The sequence below is a fragment of the Pantherophis guttatus genome, chromosome 5 (genome assembly GCF_059756535.1).
Source record: "Pantherophis guttatus breed Tessera chromosome 5, ASM5975653v1, whole genome shotgun sequence".
Taxonomy (NCBI): Eukaryota; Metazoa; Chordata; class Lepidosauria; order Squamata; family Colubridae; genus Pantherophis; species Pantherophis guttatus.
This window is the reverse complement of record NC_142067.1, coordinates 64,752,452-64,772,502: the sequence shown is the minus strand read 5'-3', so window position 1 is coordinate 64,772,502 and position 20,051 is coordinate 64,752,452. Positions and strand designations below refer to the sequence as shown.

Genomic DNA, 20,051 nt, shown 5'->3' with positions numbered 1-20,051 from the left:
GCAGGAGCTCTTCTCGCCAGGGCTAGGGTCATGGATGTTTTTAACGACCCTTAGACCCCTTGGCATGGCCCAAAACCACCCCGTCTCTCCTGGGAGCTACCCGGTCGCCGCCATCTTCGCGCATGCGTCCTCGGATATTCCCCTTGGACCAGTCACACTACACACCACACACCACAGTTATTAAATTCAAAATCAGATTAGTCTCTATAACTGTACATCCTTCAATTATACCCAATAAAAACAACTGTGGAGTAAATTTTATCTTCCTTTTAAGAATATTTTGTATAATCCACCATATCTTAATCCAAAATGCCTTAATTTTCTTACATGTCCACCATACATGAAAATACGTTGCATCATCACATTTACATCTCCAACATGTAGATTGTAAACTCGGGTACATACAGGCTAAAACAGTACTGTTGAAGTGTAAGTGTCAATATTGTCCTCCTCAAACAGTGCCCAATCAGTACTCCCAAAACAATCTTGAAGTTGCTCCGATGCACCCCCTGGCCACACTTGTATTTCTCTAATTGATGGTCTAATTCTGTTGACAAGAGGTCTATATGATGGGATCAAGAACACAGATATATGATCTGACTGTCTCAGGTGGGGTAAAGGCATAGTCCTGTATCCATGCATGATGTTACTATATACCTGATCCAAGGTATTTTTCCCTCTAGTGGGACAGTCTACGTACTGATAGAATTTAGGGAGGACAGTCTTTAAGTTGGCTTGATTGAAATCACCTGCAGCCACCAGCTCTCCATCTGGGTAGGCCTGTTGCTGTTTGCTAATAGCAGTTAACAGGTGACTCATGGCTGTGGTCATATTAGCATCATGAGGTATATATACTGCAGTTGTTATCACAATATTAAACTCACGAGGTAGATAAAAGGGGCGGCATTTCACTGCCAAGTATTCCAAATCAGGAGAACAGTGAGTGTCCATTATTTTAACATTTGTGCTCCAGTTGTTATTTATGTAAACACCAAGTCCCCCTTCTCTGCTCTTCTCAGAGACCACGGTTCTATCCGCTCAATAAACTGAGCGTCCTTGTAATTCAATAGCCTCTCCTGGAATGGTAGGGTCAAGCCACGTTTCTGTAAAGATCATAACACAGCAGTCCCAAATGTTTTTCTGCAGAGAGATAGTAAGTCTAGCTCCTCAATCTTATTAGGGAGAGATCTAACATTTGAAACAAAAAGACTTGGCAGTGCAGGCTTGTGAGGATTTTTCCTAATCTTACATGCAGTCCGGCTCTACAGCCTCGTTTCTGCCTGCGTTTCCTTCGTCTCCTTCGTTTACCTTGCTCTCTAGCAGGGAGAGTAATCCACAGAGTCATTCTAACCAGCTCAGCTGGAATGTTGTAACTTGAGACTCCTGGTTCACAAATGCAGCCTTCTCTGCCTTCTCTGCCAATGATTAATAACTCTTGTCGATTGTAAACTACTTGTGCCTGAACGTGCAGAGCACTCACTAAAAAATACACAAACAATAAATTAATTAAAAAATATCAGTCTCTGGAGTGTCGAGCCGCTGCATATACATGCGCCGCCATCTTGAAAAAGCAATGGGTGGAAACTACATCTCAGCAGGAAAAAATCTACTAGCTGATGCCCTATCGAGAAAACCCCAATTCAATAGTTGCAGAGAAGAAATTGTCCACGCCATCATTCCCCCCTTGCAATCAGCCGCACAAGTCCCCATCAGGGGCCAAACCAGACAACAACCCGATCCCAGCCAGGACAAGCTGATGGCAACACTGAAAGTAGTGCTCCCAGCCGACCCGTGGTTCAATGATAATAGGGATATCCTGACCATGAGAGATGGACTGGCTTGGAAGGGTTCAAAACTATATATCCCCGCCAGCTTGAGACTGAAGTACTACAGCACAGCCATGATTCCAGACTGGCCGGCCATTTCGGATTCTTAAAAACCCTGCATTTGGCCAGGAGGCAGTTTTGGTGGCCAAAACTGAAATCTGATGTAGAAGACTACGTAAAAATCTGTGCCACCTGTGCTGCCATGAAAATGAGACCAGGGAAACTTCCTGAGCTCCTCCAGCAAGTAGCCAGCCCCAGCCGACTGGGAGGAGATTGCAATGGACTTTATAGTCAAGCTCCCAGAGAGTGGGGGAAATACAGTTATTTGGACAGTAATTGACTTATTCTCAAAGGAAGCCTACTTCACAGCCTGTTATGGATTGCCATCAGCGAAAAAACTGGCGAAGATGTTCATCAAACAGATTTACCCGCTGCATGGAATACCCCGCTGGGTCATCTCAGACTGCGGTGCACAATTCACAGCTAAATTTTGGAGAGAGTTCCTGAGATCTGCCAGATCCACACAAGGACTTAGCTCGGCTTTCCATCTGAGTACAAACAGAGCTGCGGAACGAGCGAATGCAATAGTGAAACAATATATAAAATGCTATGTGGATTACCAGCAAGAGAACTGGGTGGACCTGCTGCCATTTGCAGAAATGGCATACAACAACGCCGTGCACAGCACCACCGGATTAACCCCTTTCCAGGTCACCAGTGGCATAGACTTTGTGCCCATGCCTTAACTGCCCAGAGAACCCCCCCTCTTCTATGACCCTGATTGAGTGGATGGAGTCACTGAGACAGGCCTGGGAGAACACTAAAAAAGAGCTAGCAGAAGCCGCTGAGGCATATAAAAAGCAAGCGGATAAACACTGATCTCTTCAACCTCCCTTCTGTGTGGGAGATCTGGTTTATCTGTCAGCTAGATACATAAAACTAAAGCTGCCTAGTAAGAAACTGAGACCTAATTTTTTAGGTCCGTTCCCAATAGTGAAAGTAATTAACTCAGTGACAGTTCAACTCAACCTCCCCTGCATTCTAGGGAAAGTGCATCCCGTTTTCCACTGCAGTCTGCTGAAGCCAGCCATAGGGTCCAGGTTAAGACTACAGGCTCAACCACCCTCCAAGCCTATGGTGGTGCAAAAAGTGAAAAAGATTTTAGACTCCAGATTGTATAGGGGTCAATTACAATATCTAGTACATTGGAAGGGGTATCCTTTGTCTGAAGCTACTTGGGTTAAAAGTTGGGATGTGAAAGCAGACAGGCTAGTAAAACAATTCCATGATAAATACCCTGATAAGCCAAAGGGGCCCCCTCGGGGGGGGGGGAGAGGAAAGAGGTGGTTAGTCCCTTGAAATAACCCCTTGGAACCGTGACATTTTGGTATTAATATTTTATGAAATGTTCTGATTTAGCTATGATGAACCATGTTTTAATTGCCTTGATTACTATAATTCTTTCTATATTGGTCTCCCTTTGAAACTATTACAAAAAGCAACTAAGCTTCATTTTTTTTTTCTTTGTATCAGTTCCACTGGCTGACTAATACTGTAATTCCCAAGCAAGGTTCAAAGAAGTGGTTTTGAATTAAATAAACCAGATGGTACCTGAACAGTACTTTCCTTCATATAATTTTTCTTTGACAGAAATCTTCCAAAGAAACCCTTTTTCATTGTTCTTCCAGATATTAATATTAATAAGACATAAAATGACAACTGGTACTTTCAATATAATTTTTAACATCCATTGTGCAGAATTATATTATACTATTTTGGTATATCCCAACCAAAACTAAGTATTGAAAAGATATTTATCATCTTTAGTTCCAAAAACGGAGCTATTTGATATTAGTGTATATTTGAAAACTGAGCAAATTAAAATCTGATTAATGAACTTTTCTTTGCTATATAAATCAGGCCTCCCAAATAGATATCTCATTTGTTCAACAACTATGCCATTTATAGCCAGCTGCAAGTCTTAGAGAGAAGCATAGAATTTACTATCTTCAAATAACTCTTGAGAAGCTCAACCATATTTCTTAATCATTCCTTCATTTTAGAGATCATTTGTAAATTATACCTGAAACAGAATTTTCATAATCAGAGTTGGTAACTGGATCAAAAATACTGGAAGAAGACTGTACACATGTTCCCGGAATATAGCATGGATGTTGTAAAGTATCTCCAGTGCTGTAAATTATCTTACTAGAATCTAAGTATGATGAAAACATACACAAAAACCATCATGAAGGATTCAGTTCATTCTAAAAGTACATTCTAAAATATTTAACTGTATATTATACAGAAATATATCATGAATTCAAAGTAGCATAAGTTAACACTAATCCATCACATTCATGACAAATTCTTAAGATCTAAGCATGTCAGGGAAGTAAATTGTTAAGAAAATAATTTGGACTTTTTGAAAGTAACAATATAAATTTTCTTAGTAATTAAGGAGAAAAATTATTAAGATACATGAAATACATTTCATTTAAACAAATTATTAATCCTTATTTTATATTTCTGCATTATATTTTAGCATTGTAGAAAACGTAGATTAATCATTGCTTTGGAACTAGAAAACTTAACTCTAACATCCATTCTAAACTTGTGAATGGCAATCTTATTTATTTCTTATTTCATCCCACTGTTTCATGTCTACCAGCCTTATTTCAGCATTCGCAATCATTTATTACTCTTCAAATCTACTTTTATAACTTTCAGCACTGTCTCATATATCCAAGCATCAGGATGTACTTTGTGTAAAATCTAAGGACTTTTGGTGACCAAAAACAATAAAAGAAACAGAGTCTTGATATAGCACATTGAATTTGTCAAATATTTGAAGCAATACTAATCAAAATAATATAAAAACAAATCAGAAACTACTCACCACTTTCCAAGACAATTTGTTGGTTAGTAAGATGACAAGCCAAGTAGGGATACACTGTAAGAAGGCAATTCTCTGCGGTTGCAGACACTTGAAGTGAGAATCTAAAAATAGAATAATTTTCATTACAAATATAGTTGAATATTTCCTAGCCATTAGCAGAATTTTATAATTAAATTCTCAGTTTCTCACTGTCCTGGCCTCTATGCAGAATTGCATACACTGCATTATATATGGAAAATGCTTCCAAGCAGTGGTGGGATTCAATTTTTTTAACAACAGGTTCTGTGGGCGTGGCTTAGTTGGGGGTGTGGCTTGGCAATCATGTGACTGGGTGGGCGTGGCTAGCTGGTCGCGTGACTGTGTAGGCGTGGGTAGCTCGTCATGTGACCGGGTAGTCATGGCTATGTGCATAGGGACTACTCAGAGGGCTGAAAAAAGTCATTTCTGACTGGGCCTCGCACTTTTGACCGGTCCTCACACTTATGACCATCCTCACATTTATGCCCATGCAGCCTTCTTAACAACCATGTCACTCATTTCACAATTGCTTCTCTTCACCATGGTGACAAGATAGGGCAAAAACGTAAAATGTGAGGACAGTCGTAAGTTCGAAGACTGGTCAAAAGTGCGAGGACCAGTCAAAAATAACTTTTTCAGCCCTCTGAGTAGTCCATATGCATAAAAGGATACAGCAATAGAGAGGGATGAGGGAAGGGAAGGGAAATTAGAGTAGGAGGGAGGGTAAGAGAGGGAGGAAGAGAGGAGGAGAAGGAGAAAGGAAGAGGAAGTAGGGAGGAGAAGAAGAGGGGGAGGAAGAGAAAGTAAGAAGGAAAGAAAAGAGAGAGGTGGTAGGTTTGAGGAGAAAGATTGCTGTACAATAAAAAAGATGAAAGGGAAGAAAGCCAACCCCAAACAAATATAAAGATATTAAGATAAAGAATGAATTGTTAAACTTTAAAGAATAAAAGAGAACAAATATGAATAAATAACAATAATTAGAAACACACATACAAACATACAATGTATTTTCTTTGAACAGAGTATTTGGCCGGTTCACAAATTTAAACAGTGTTTAGTCATTTCAATTAAATTTACAATTTCTATATTTCCTTTTTGCCATATTTATTCATCTATTTTTGTAAAAAGCCAATATTACCCTTCATCCTCATCTCTAATCTTAATCAAATTCAATTTTTCCCTTCTATTCTATATTATACCCCTTCCCATTGTCATCTATTTTTATATCCATCCTCACATTGGTTAATTATGTAATATTAGTTGTTTAATATAAATTCAACATTTTAATATAAATCAATTAGTTATATAACTACCTTTTTTGTATATTAATCAATATGAACATGAATATTTCAATTATTTCCATGCAATCCAATTTCTTACAAATCAATTAATTATATTTACCAATAATAATAAAGCAAATAATTTCCCCCATATATTCCTCCAAACCACAACTTAACCATTTCTGCTTTCAGAAATATACAATTAATAGTATCTCAATTATTACAATTCCCTAGTTAAATACAGCTTTTTTTCTTTTGTGTTTTAAAATCCTGAACTCTCCTCTTTTTCCCTAAATTTCCCATTGTTTGCACCTACCTTTTTTGGTGAGGAAAAAGAAAAGAATTCTGCCTGCCTAATTTTCCAACCTTGCAGCAACAGCAGTTTCAGTTTCGTTTCTCAGCATAGTTAGGGGAAAAAAAATCAGCACTCTTTGCAAGGAAGCAGAAGAGCCCTGAGCAAAACAGCTGAGACAAATCAGCTGAGAGCCGGGAGGCCAATTAGCCTATGTGGAAGCTCCGTGGGCCAATAAAATTACAAAAAAAAACATCGAACCATTTGTTAAATTGCTGGCTCCCCCGCCCCTTGCCCACCACTATTTATTGGCAATAAAGAGTGGTGTGGAGGGGCGGGGCAAGCCAGCAATTTAACAAAGGGTTCAGCTGCACCACTGGCTCTAGGGCGGCCCTTTGAAGCCCCGCGGCAAGAATTTGAAGTTTTTTTTTCCTCTAGCCATCGGAGGCAGCAATAGATTGGGAGTGGGCGGGGTAAGCGAACGGCCGGCGATCCAACAGAGCAGAGAGTGAGGGTGAGTGAAGGCGTGGAAGCTGCTTTCTCCATCCTGCTCTCTTGCGTCCGGAGCCGGTGGGGAACCACGTGGCAGCCCACGTGGATCCCAGGCAGCGGAACTCAGGCTAGGGAAGGGGTGGGCAATTGTGGCTCTTTTACAACCTGTGGCCTTCAACTCCCAGAATTCCTGAGACAGCCAAGCTGTCTCAGGAATTCTGGAAGTTGAAGTCCACAGGTTGTAAAAGAGCCACAATTGCCTACCCCTGGCTACGGTAGGCTGGCGCCGCGCGGGTGGGAGGCGAGGGGCGGGCGAGCCAGCAATTTAACAAAGGGTTCGGCCGAACCCCGTAGAACCCCCAGAATCCCACCACTGCTTCCAAGTAAATAAAACATGTTTGTCACCATTACTTTTATAACAGATTGTCATTCTAGGAGAGAAGGGGAAGTTCTAGGAGTTCACTGTGGAATGTAAAATTATTAAAGGATTGTAAATCAGTTGACTAGCTGGAAACTGGGAAACCAAAACTGCTTTTCACTGCATTTTAAGTTAAATGTATTTTTAAAAAGAAAATTGGAATATTATGTAACACTTCCTACTTTGATCAAATCTCTTTCAAATATACTTATCTCCCCCTGTACAGTTACAGTGAATTTATTAGATTTTTCCCTAGTTCAATTCATGTACAGCAATAACAGTGATGAATTTTGACCACCTTATATATACTTTTTGATCTTGGATAACTGTAATGATAAAGTTTTATTGCTCTAATAATTCAATTTAAAGCTCAAATGGAGTTTCTATATAGGCCACTATTACCATTTCACTTTTAACTCAAGCTTGTTATATCACAGAGAGAATGAATAATTCCCCTCATATATTTCTTTCTACATACTAACTTTTGAACAAAAACCTATAGCAGATGGTATGTGCTGACACTCTTCTAAAGTAAGTAGTATTAAATTATTTCTTTTATACTAGCCAAAATTGTTAGTATTTTAGCAATAAAATATGGGTAACTAAAACATTTCAAATTATGCATATAATTTCATATACCATATTTTTCGGAGTATAAGATGCACTTTTTTCCCTCCTAAAAGAGGCTGAAAATTTGGGTGCATCTTATACTCCGAATGTAGCTTTTTCGAAGCTTTTTTTCAGCCCTAAGGAGGCGCTAGCGAATGAAGTGATCTTGTGCTTTGCCTGCTCCCTCCGACTCTCAGCTGTGAAGCTTTTTTTTATCCCTAACGAGGCGTTAGCAAGTGCAGCGATCTCGATGGTTAGCCTGCTTTTCTCATTGCTTCTCACTCCAAAGATCAGTTGTGCTTTAGAAGCTGTTTTTTATCCCCAAGCAGGGGATAAAAACCAGCAAACTAACGAGCTGAAGCTGACCAGACTAAGGATACTAGCCACATGAATACCTGGTAGGCAGATTCCCCCCCCCGCTATTTTCCTCCCCAAAAACTAAGCTGTGTCTTATACTCCAGTGCATCTTATACTCCAAAAAATACGTTAAGTAAAATAAAGTAATGTTGAGCCCTGAAATGTGTTAAGTTACTTAATTATCTAAAAAGTCATATTGCAGCTACCTGTTTTTTTCTTCATCAACAAAGAATAAATTCTTCAAAAAAGATAATGGCTTTGAAGAAATGAAATTGATGTGGCAGCTGAATCCAATGCAATTTCCTTCTGGTGTTATTTCAATTCTATTGCCTTCTGGAAAGTGCACTGTTAAAGGATGTCTCTGTTGAGTACTACCACCATCACCATCATAATCTCCAGAATCAAGTTTTGGAATTTCAACTTGTAAAACCGATGGCCTGTTAAAATCAAGAGTAAGAAATGAAATTTCAAAATAACACGATTTAAATTACCGTATTTTCCGGCATATAAAACGACTTTTTAACACATGAAAATCTTCTCAAAAGTCGGGGGTTGTCTTATACACCGGGTGTCATTCTCCTGTAACCAGGCAGACCAGCCCGAAAGGCTCTGATGAGCCTTAAATGGCTCTGGCGATCCAAGCTCTGACGATCTGCTAATCAGGCAACTCAGCTGGGATCACCAGAGCCATGGAGAAGGGAAAAACTTTTCCCCCTCCAGCTTGCTTACCTTAGCTCAGTGGTTGGGGGTCAAACAACCCTTTCACAGGGGTTTTGCAGGTGGTGCAATACAGAAAAACAAGCGCAGCCCTCGCCATCCGGAATGAATGGTGCTGTTGTGGCGGTGGGGGAGGGGGCGGCAGAAGCGGGAAGAAGCAGCGTTTGCGATGGCTGGAAGCTGTGGGAGTGAAGCACTACTTTCTTTGTACAGCAACAGCATTCCGCCTTGGTATATTTGTGCCAGCCAGTGGCGCAAGGCAGCCCTCCTCTCCTGCTGCCTGGGACTCAGAGTGGTAAATGGCGTCTGATCCGGAGAGCAGCTGGATTTTGCTCTCTAACCCGGATGCCAGATCGGCCACCTGCAAATTCTCATCTCTCGAGGAGCGCTCCCTGAAGCGGGGCTGGAAACTTCGGTTGGGCTGCTTGAGAGAGGAGAGCTTGCAGGGGGGCGATCTGGTGTCTGAAATGGAGAGCAAAATCCGGCTTCTCTCCGCTGTAAGAGCGGCAACAGGATTCCGCCTTGGTATATTTGCGGCACAAGGCAGCCCTCATCTCCTGATGCTTGGGACTCGGAGCGGTAAATGGTGACTGGTCCGGGGAGCAGTCGGATTTTGCTCTCCATTGCGGATGCCAGATCAGCCCCCTGCAAGCTCTCGTCTCTCGAGGAGCCCGACCAAAGTTTCCAGTGCCACTTCAGGGAGCGCTCCTCGAAATATGAGATCTTGCAGGGGGCTGATCTGGCATCCGCAATGGAGAGCAAAATCCAGCTGCTCCCCGGACCAGTCACCATTTACCGCTCTGAGTCCCAAGCAGCAGGAAACGAAGGCTGCCTTGCGCCGCAAATATACCAAGGCAGAATCCTGATGCTGCACTTTCAGCAGAGAGATGAGGGCTGCCTTGGCCATCGGCTGGCGCAAATATACCAAGGCGAATGCTCATGCCGCACAAGTTCAAGTAGTGCTTCACTCCCACACTTCTTCCGGCCCTTAGTCTCTCAGGGAGATGCTTGACTTCCTCTCAGCCCCAAGACACTGGCTGGCCCATGAGATGAGAGAGAGAGAGAGAATGAGAGAGAAAGAGAGAGAATCAGAATGAGACAGAGAGAGAAAGAGACAAAGAATGAAAGAGAGAATCAGAGAGAATCAGAATGAGACAGAGAGAGAAAGAGACAAAGAATGAAAGAGAGAGAAAGACAGAATGAAAGAGAATGAGAGAAAGAGACAGAGAGAATCAGAGAGAGAGAGTGAGAGAGAGAGAATGAGAGACAGAGAAAGAGACAGAGAATCAAAGAGAATCAAAGAATCAGAGAGAGAATGAGAGAGAGAGAGGCAAAATGAAAGAGAATCAGAATGAGAGAATCGGAATGAGAGGGAGAGAGTGGGGAGAGAGAGAGAAGGAGGGGGAGAAAGAAAGAGAGAATGAGAGAGAAAGAGTGGGAGAGAGAGAAAGAGAAAGAGGGAGACAGAGAAAGAGAAAGAGTGGGGGGGAGAGAAAGGGGGACAGAGAGAAAGAGAGAATGAGAGAATGTGGGGGAGAGAGAAAGGGGGAGAGAGAAAGAGAGAAAGAGAGAGTGGGAGAAAGAGGGGGGAGAAAGAGAATGAGAGAGAAAGAGTGGGAGAAAGAGAAAGAGGGGGAGAGAGAAAGAGAGAAAGAGTGGGGGGAGAGAGAAAGGGGGACAGAGACAAAGAGAGAATGAGAGAGAGTGGGGGAGAGAGAAAGAGGGGGAGAGAGAAAGAGAGTGGGAGAAAGAGAGAGAGAAAGAGGGGGGAGAAAGAGAGAGAAAGAGTGGGAGAGAGAGAGAAAGAGAATGAGAAAGAGAGGGGAGAAAGAGAATGAGAGAGAGGGGGAGAGAAAGAGAAAGAGTGGGGGAAAGAATGAGAAAGAGAGGGGGAGAGAGAAAGCGAATGAGAGAGGGGGGAGAGAGGGGGGAGAGAGAAAGAGAGAATGAGAAAGAGTGGGAGAGAAAGAAAGAGAGGGAGAGAGAGAGAGAAAGCAAAAATGAGAGAAAGAGAGAATGAGAAAGAAAGAGTGGGAGACAGAGAGAGAGAGACAGAGAGGAGGGAGAGTGCCTGAAGGACCCCATCCAGTACTGGGAGTCCAGGTGCTTCAGCAAGTGGCGCACTGGATTCGTATTAGTGGTCCGCGAAATTTAAAATTATGAAGTTGGTGGTCCCTGAGGTCCAAAAGGTTGGGGACCCCTGGCCTAAGACCATCGGAAAACACATATTTTTGATGGTTTTAGGAATAACTTTATCGTTGGGGGTCACCACAACATGAGGAACTGTATTAAAGGGTCACGGCATTAGGAAGGTTGAGAACCACTGCCTTAGCTGCTTGCCTTGCTTCGCTTGCCTGAATCCATTCCATCAGCAAGCAACTCCCTGCCTGCAATCAAGCAGGCAGGGAGTTGTGGACTTCAACTCCCAGAATTCCTCAGCCAGCAAAACAAAGCTGGCTGAGGAATTCTGGGAGTTGAAGTCTACAAGTCTTAAAGTTGCCAAGGTTGGAGACCCCGGTTCTATTGGGTAAGTTTTTTTCCCCTTTGGGATCTTTAAAAAAAAATAGTTAATTGGGTATTTTTAAGTTGTTCTTTTTTAGACCTAGCCATTTAAAGTTTAGGAAGTTTTAAATTTAGCTTTCATATAAAAATAAAAATAAAATAAAATAAAATAATATTTGTGCAGCTTTCTGAGATTTAGTGTGTTTCTGTAGTGTTTCACTCTAACTACACAAACACACAAAATCTCACAAAGCTGTATGTGGAATTTTGTGTGTGTAAAGTGTGAAAGTTGGGTTTTTGGGCTTTTTGTGGCTGTGTGAGGTTCTGCTTGTTGCAGGGGCCATTTTGGGTCTAGCACAGCTGCTTTTACATTGTGGATGAGCCAGTTGTGTTGTGTTGTGTGTGTGTAAAGTGTGAAAGTTGTTTTTTTCGGCTTTTTGTGGCTGTGTGAGGTTCCTGCTTGTTTCAGGGGCCATTTTGGGTCTAGCACAGCTGCTTTTACATTGTGGGTGAGCCAGTTGATGTTTTTTTAATTTTTATTTGATGTGCGTTGGAAGAGGGGTACTCTTATACGGCGAGTATAGCCCAAACCCTATATTTTAACAGAAAATTCGGGGGTCGTCTTATACGCCCAGTCGTCTTATACGCCGGAAAATACGGTAACAATTTATTGAATTTATTTGACACCTATATCATCATTGGTCTAAAACAATAATTTAAAAAGGAAAAACACAGTGAAATGTAAGTCAACAATAAAGATCTCTGTTAAAATGGCTAGATCTAAAGGAAAGTTACTGAAAGTTATATTTAAACTTTACACATTTTAATTATACTTTTATATTTCTAGGTTCCTAAACAGTAAAATATAAAGTGAGGTAGCCTACATGGTATAATATAATAACGTACTAATTTTCCTTTGTTGAGTAATAATGCCACTTATCTTAAATTAGCTTGGAATTGTATTCAGTGTTTGGCCCAAAGAACAACTTCTAGTGTAGTCAAGGTCACATTCAGTGGATTTGTTTTCCTCCTTTTTGAATGGTGCAATTCCACATGATTTAAGAAACTTAGGTTCAAAGTCTCATAAACAATGCAAAATGATTCAGCAATTCAATGTTAAATCATTCTTTGAATCCCTTCTATTGCCAATATCTAAGAAATAATGTAATTGACCCAAATATGTAAAAACAGGGGGAAAAATATAGAGTCAGATTATTGGAAGGATCAAGTCTCTCCCATGGCATTTACCCCTTCAAGAAAAACCAGGCAGAATTGAATCACTTTTGGCCCCTCAATCAAACAAAGTCATGCATCAGGACTCAGAAAGTATGCTTCCACTATCGTGATTCTTGCCCTGTGGAATATCCCAACCATCTCTAGAGATGCAGTTGGTTTCCACCATGATGATATTCTGGAAGTCTTTAAGAACTTGGCTGTTTTCCTGATGGTTGTGTTTTATTTTATAGGGAGTACAGTTGTCAAATATATAGTTTTTTTTTTTACTGTTTTCTATTTCTTAGGGTAAGCCAATCAGAGATGTTCTGGAATTGGATGGCATCTAAATTTGGTAAATAAATCAGTGTAATTTAGTGAATAAAAGCTACCTAGTATTATTCTTGGTTCTCGACTAAAGCAAATTTATATTCAGTACTGTGATTGAAGTAAATGATAAGGCACCAACAGTCTGTCATAGATTTTAAAATAATTGTATTTGATCTTAAAGAAAATATTAAGACACTAATAATATATGTACTGCTAACATTTAAGATGCCTCATTATAAAATGTTAATTTAAGTCAACTGATGATGCTTACTAGGAAATAATTAACAATGCGACAAAGTAAAATAAGAAATAAATGGAGATTGAAGGGATTAACACAAACCTCAAACATTTGTTTTGTCACATTAATAATACTTTTTCTAAAGGAGGCAGAAAGGGAATAAGTTTAACAAAAATGTTGTATTGGACAGCCTAGAATTGCCTAACATATGTTTCTTTGCTTCATTGACCCAAGATGGTAATTACTATTTCCAAAATGTCATCTGAGGACACTACCATTCACCAAAGCCCAGACAATTACTACAATTTTTGAAAATGCCAGTGTTTTTAAGATGCCTACATAATTACATTCTTTATATCTTACATAGGCCACCTTGTGCACTGATGGTAGAATGGGAGGGCAATTTATAGCAGCTGAGACTCCACTACCAATAAAAGAGAATATTTGTACCTCAGGGTTGAAATGTTGCCTCAGAATATTGTGCAGAATATTGTTTCATATTGTGTATGAAACTTACATAAGACAATAACAGACTTATGGATTTTACAAAAAGAATTTTAACACATCAAGTGTCCATTCTGGCTACACCTAATTCTTTATTTAAAAAAGGATTATGCATGTCAATATCAAGCTGCAGTTTTAGTTATACCAAGGGTTAGTAGCCACTATAACCAGAAGTATACAAGCAGAAGATCTTAACTATGTAGTGATCATCACCTGCCCATCACTCTACAGAACTTTCTTTATATTCTTTCTTTGCACTCTAATGTCTTGCCTTTTATATTATTGGAACCTATAATATTCCTTTTGCAGATCAAAATTTCCCATTTACTTTGTATTTCGTCCCTGTGACCTCAGCCCACAATTTAAAGTAACTTACATCCCATCTTTATACTGCCACTTGCAAATAAAGTTCCTTTTTGCCTTGAGAAGAATGCCGTTTGTTCCTTGCTGTCACACTATAACAATAAAATCACTAGATTTGTAAAAATTCTCTCATCAGCCATGTACACCTTTATTTTGTTCAAGTTTTTTACATTGTGCCTAAGTTTTTTCTCCTGCCACAAATATCACTGATCAATATATGATTTTACTTTTACACATTTACATACACACAAATTTATGTATAGTCACTCAATTCACGATAATTTCAGCATTCATTCGTAAACTATTATACAGTAATAATAATTACAGTAATTGTATAAGCAATTGGACTTTCTTGTTTTTTCTTTGAAGACGTTTCGCTTCTCATCCAAGAAGCTTTTTCAGCTCTGACTGGATGGTGGGGAATAGAAGGATTTATACTCCTTGCAGACAGATAGTCATTTGCATTCTTTTAGAGGGTCCTTGATGCATTTGGAGGTTTATCTTTGTCCTGGTTCCTGTAGTCTGCAATTTTTCTCTGGAAATCCACACCATTCTTTTTTTTTTTTTTTTGGAAAAGTTTTTTCAGTTTTATTTTTTATACATATAATATAAAATGTACATTTTCTTATACATAATTAATCCTACATATACATGTTTTCCTTAAAGAAAGCATTAAAATAAGGCATTTTAATTACATTCGGAGTTGCTCTTCTACCCTTTCTTCCCTCATTTTGCAACAACCCTTCTTCTCCTCTTTCCCTTCCCTCCCTCTTCTCTCCTACTTTCTCTTTCCTCCTCTCCTACCTCATCCTACTTCCCCTTCCTTTCCCCCACTCCTCTCTTCTTTTCCCCCTACTCACCTTCTCTTCTACTCCTGTCCCCTACCCTTCCTTCCTCTCCTTTTCCCTTTCTTCCATTCCTCTCCCTCCCTCTCCTCTTCCTACCCTCTACTCCTCTCTCCTTTCTATCTTCTTAGCTGTGGAATATTCTCCTTGTTTGGTATCCGAACAACTCCTGTATTCTAATAGTATATACTTTCTTTCAATTTCTTTTCAGATTTATTCTATCAGTATTATCATTATAATTGTACACTTATTCTTATTATCTTCTTTCTTTTTCCCCCCCCTCCCATCTCCCTTTTTCATTTACTCTGGTATCATCTGGGTTTCTATTTCTTTTTTATCCTCTCACTTGTTTAACTTTCTATTATCTAAATCATTTATCTATCTTCTTATCTTCATATTTCTTTTCTAACCATATATAAAATCTTCCCCGTCTTGAAATACACTGATTCCTCTTTATCTCTTATTCTTAGACTTAATCTATTCATTTCCGCACAGTCTAAAATCTTTTTTATTACTTCACCTTCTGACGGAATTGTTTCTGTCTTCCAATTTTGTGCAAAAACAATTCTTGCTGCTGTTATTATATGTATAGTTAAATACACATCTTCTTTACTAAATCTCTCTGGGAGAATACCCAATAAAAAAAACCTCTGGTTTTAATTCTATAGATTTATGTAATATTTCTTCCAACCATTTCTATATTCTAGACTAATAATTTTTTGCATCTAAACATGACCACCACATATGATAGTATGATCCCCGCGAATGCAAACATTTACAACATTTGGCTGATTTATCCTTAAACTTCTTTGCTAATCTTTCTGGTGGCATATGCCACCTATAAAACATTTTATATAGAATGCAGTTGCCATTGTCAATTTATAATTCCTTTCCCATAGTTGTTGCCATTTCTCTAATTCTATTGCCTATTCAAAAAAATTTCGTCCATGTTATCATTGTCTCTTTTATCTCTTCATCTTCTAATCTAATTTGCAACAAATAATTATAGTCTTTTAATCATTTTTTCATCCTTTCCAATCATTATCTGATCCAACTCTGATTCCCCCATATTAAAACCATATTGTTTCAAGTCTTTATCATATCTTGATTGTACCTGCAGCCATGTATACCAGTCAGTCTCAATCCCTTGTTTTTCTAAGTCTTGTTTCTGTTTTAATTCTCCCTTCTCTGTTAAAATGTCTTTATAATCTTACAATCTTGTCCATGTTAATTATATTTGGATGTGTCAACGCTTCTATTGTTGAAAGCCACATTGGTACTTCCATATAATGTTTTTCTTTCACCCTTTCCCATGCTACCAACATCCCTACACAATGTCTCTGGAAATAAACATATAATTTCTAGTTTTAACTTCTCTAATTTATTAAATATTTTTCTTCTCTTTATTGCCGAGTTTAATCCATTTACATTCAACGATATTATTTTAATTTCTTCTTCCATTTCTTATTTATTTATTTGCTTTGTTGATCTAGTCCTTCTTAGTTCCTTAACTTCTTTCACCCTTGGTCCTTCTCTTAATGCTCTCTCTTCCAGTTCTTTCGTTATCTCTCTTGGCTGTTCTTTCTTCTCCTCCTGTTGTTCATCTCCTTTTTCTTCCCTCAATCTTCCTTCCTCTTGGACATCTATGTATTGTTTATAAAATAACTCTGCTTTCTCTACTGAATCTAGTCTGTATCTTTGTTCTTCCCAGTTCACCAATATTCCTTTTGGAATCAACCATCTAAAATTTATTCCTCTCTTTATCAAACATTTCGTGAGAAATTGATATTCTTTTCTCAAATCTCTCTCTCTTCTTGGAATTTGTTTCAGTGCCACTACTTCTCTCCCTTTATGCTTTATCATCGTGTTTCTCATCAATTGCAATATCTCTGTTCTCAGTGTTTTCTTGATGAATCTGACATGAATTTCTCTAGGTAGATTATGTCTCTTCGCATATCTTGTGTGCACTCTGTATAATCTCGTCGATTCCACTTAATATCTCTTCCTTACTTTCTTCCATTGCTTCTGCTAGTATCTCTGCAATTTTCTCTGCTAAATTTTCTCCCTTTTCTTCTTCAATGTTTTGTAATCTTAGATAAAAATCAGTTTTATCCATTTCAGGGTTATAATTGTTTTTTCCTGATTTTTATCAGTAATTGTAAGTCTATAGTCCATCTCTTCAACTTTTTTCTCCATTGCTTCTTTTTCTTCCATTTGCTGCAATTGTTGTTCATTTTTCCCTATCATTTCTTTAACTTCTTTCAATTCTCCTTCCATTTTTTTCATTCTCCCATCTAACTTGTCTAATCTTGTCTTAAGATCTTCATATATAGTCTGTAGCATATTTTTTAATTCTATGTTTATTTTCTCTTGCTGTGGCGTGGATTCTGTTGTTTTTTGCCCAATAGTACCAGATGCTGCAGATATTGATGGTGATGATGAATGTTTTCTTCATCTTGTTTTTTTTTCAAATCTTACTGCCCAATTTATAATCCAAATATTCAATTTCTTCAAATTCAAACTGTCCACTCAGACTCTTCAGGTTCTTGCTACCCTAATCCACATAGATTTAATCCATATAGGATAAAAAAAGGTAGAAAGACTGTAACTGAAAAAACAACACCAAAAACAATGAAAAATTACAAACAGCCAAGATGTCCCAAAAAGGCAAAAAAAAAAAAAAAAAAAAGGAAAGGAAAGGAAAAAGAAGGAAAAAGAAAAGCAAAAGAGAAAAAAGATTTTTCAAATTTTACTACCCAGTTTTATAATCCAAATACTCAATTTCTTTAAATTCAAAATGCCCAATCAGATTCTTCAGGTTCTTGATACCCTAATCCACGTAGATTTAATCTATAAACTATACAAAAAGCCAAGAACAATAGCCCAAAAGGCCAAAAATGAAGAGAAAAAAATAAAAATTAAGAAGATAGGGGTGGGGGAGAGAGAAGATAGAACCAGATCAGCGCAAAAAAAGAAATAAAAGTTCACTAGTCCAAAACTCAGGTATTTGCTCAAAATATCCAACCAGGCGATAAAAAGATGGGGAAAAAATGTATATATCTCCCCCCAAAAAAACTTAAAAAAACAAAAACAAAAATCAAAACAAAACAAAAACCCTGCCAATGAACTCTTTTAAGTCCAGGAAGAGGGAAGTTCTACAAGAAAAAAGAAAGACGAAAAGGCACAAAAAGAGAAAAACCAGAAAGAAAAAATATTCCAAAGTACCACTGTTCCAAAATCTTCCAGAATTTATAGCCCCATCAAACAAAAGGAAACAACAAACAGCTTTCCTTCTTCTTCTTTTTTTCTTCTATATCTTTCCCCTTCTATTACAAAGGCACTAGACCACTTATCAAAATCCTCTTGCCAGTTTCCAAAACATCCCAAGGTTACTCCCTTCTCGTCTTTTCCTTTGTCCAATTTATCTCTTTAATTTCCTCTGCAACCCCAAATACTCTTAAAGAAAATATAAACCCCCAGCTTCAAAACTCCAAACTCTAATTTGCAAATTACAGTTCTTTAGCCAAAACTGCCTCTTTTCCCAATCTGCTTTCAGTTTATTAAATTGTTTTTTCAGCTTTTGTTAATTAGCTTTTATTAATGGCTTCTGCTTCTTCGCCGCTGTTCCGGAAGAGGGGAGGTAGCCTTTTTCCACTCTCTCCCCTCTCTCTTTGCCAATTTTCTCGAGTAAATAATTTTAAAAGTTCAGGAATTAAATATATAGAGGAATCTTGTTTACAAGACCACCGTCTTACCCAGATAATCACCTTCTTCTTTTTCCTTTATCTTCTTGACCACTTGGCTTTTGGCAGCTCCTAATGGCTGCCTTCCCACGCTGCTAGGTCGAAGGCTGATGCAGACACTACAGAGAATTTGTGGCTTCTCTGTTCATGCCTGCCTGTGCCTTCGTTCTTCACTGTTCCTCCAGAACAGCTATGATCCTGAGGATTCCTTAAAGCAGCTGAGATATCAGCATTTTCTAGGAGCCCCCAGAATTTGCTGTATCACCACTGGCCCTGGCCACACCCACCTCCTCTACTCCCACACCATTCAAGGATTTTCATTCCAAATTGTACAGCTAAAAGTTTGTAGAGATTATAACTCATCCAGGTCATGGTTGTCCATGGTTTTCAGGAGGCAACTGGACTTTCTTGTTTTTTCTTTTGAAGACGTTTCGCTTCTCATCCAAGAAGCTTCTTCAGCTCTGACAGGATAGTGGGAATGGAAGGATTTATATTCCTTGCAGACAGCTGGTAATCTGCCTCCTTTTAGAGGGTCGTTGAAGCATTTGGAGGTTTATCTGTGTCCTCAGATGAAGAAGCTTCTTGGACGAAAGCAAAACATCTTCAAAAGAAAAAACAAAGTCCAGTTGCCTCTTGAAAAACCACCTTTGGGACAACCATGACCTGGATGACTGAGAATCTCTACAGATTAAGGTAGGACTAAAACTTCAGTCTCCTGGTTTCTAGCTTGATCCCCTAACTACAATACCAAACTGATATTCTACTGTACTATATTAAGGTCATATGCATTCCTGTTAATGTCTTAAACATGTTTTAGATTTAAGGCATTTTAATGTTCTTCGCATTTATTTATTAGACTTGGTGCCACCTAACTCCAGAATGACTTCAAGCAGCTTGCAATGTACCAAACAAACTAAAAAATGTAAAATACTGTAGATAACAAACTAAAAAAAGAAAAGAACAAGATGATGAATTTGATTGACAATAGAAATAACATGCACAACCAATATAAGGTTTATGTTTTCTCTTCTATATCATGGCTCCCTGCATTTTTATTATTTTTTTATGAAATCAGTTGTTTAATTTGCTTGATGGTGACTATAATGAAGATCATCTAATAATGATTAGTGCTAAAAGTAACAATGAATACCTGACCCAACCAATAATTTTAAAAATTACAATATATGGCATCCCATATGTTTGCATATTTATATGAAATAATTTCAAATGTCAACTAATTGGCATAATTTGAAATATCCACATATATTTTTGTAAATTAATGAGAAAAGGTTTAAATTAGTTGAAATTCATTACTTGCTACAATTATTGTTTTTGTTATCAATTGCATAAACTCACCATTTGAAATTATATAGACACAATAGGAGCCGAGGTGGCGCAGTGGTTAG

The 20,051-nt window shown here is 38.5% G+C and overlaps 1 protein-coding gene across 1 annotated transcript in view; it reads right to left on the bottom strand.

Moving 5' to 3' along the window:
* The window catches only part of CFAP47 (cilia and flagella associated protein 47), a 596,979-nt gene that overhangs the window by 472,025 nt on the left and 104,903 nt on the right, over window positions 1–20,051 (bottom strand). The window contains exons 26-28 of the mRNA XM_087871295.1: window positions 8,398–8,628; window positions 4,726–4,826; window positions 3,910–4,041 (exon numbers count right to left, since the gene is read on the bottom strand). Coding sequence (XP_087727421.1) covers window positions 3,910–4,041; window positions 4,726–4,826; window positions 8,398–8,628 — 464 coding nt within the window. The remainder of the gene's footprint in view (window positions 1–3,909; window positions 4,042–4,725; window positions 4,827–8,397; window positions 8,629–20,051) is intronic.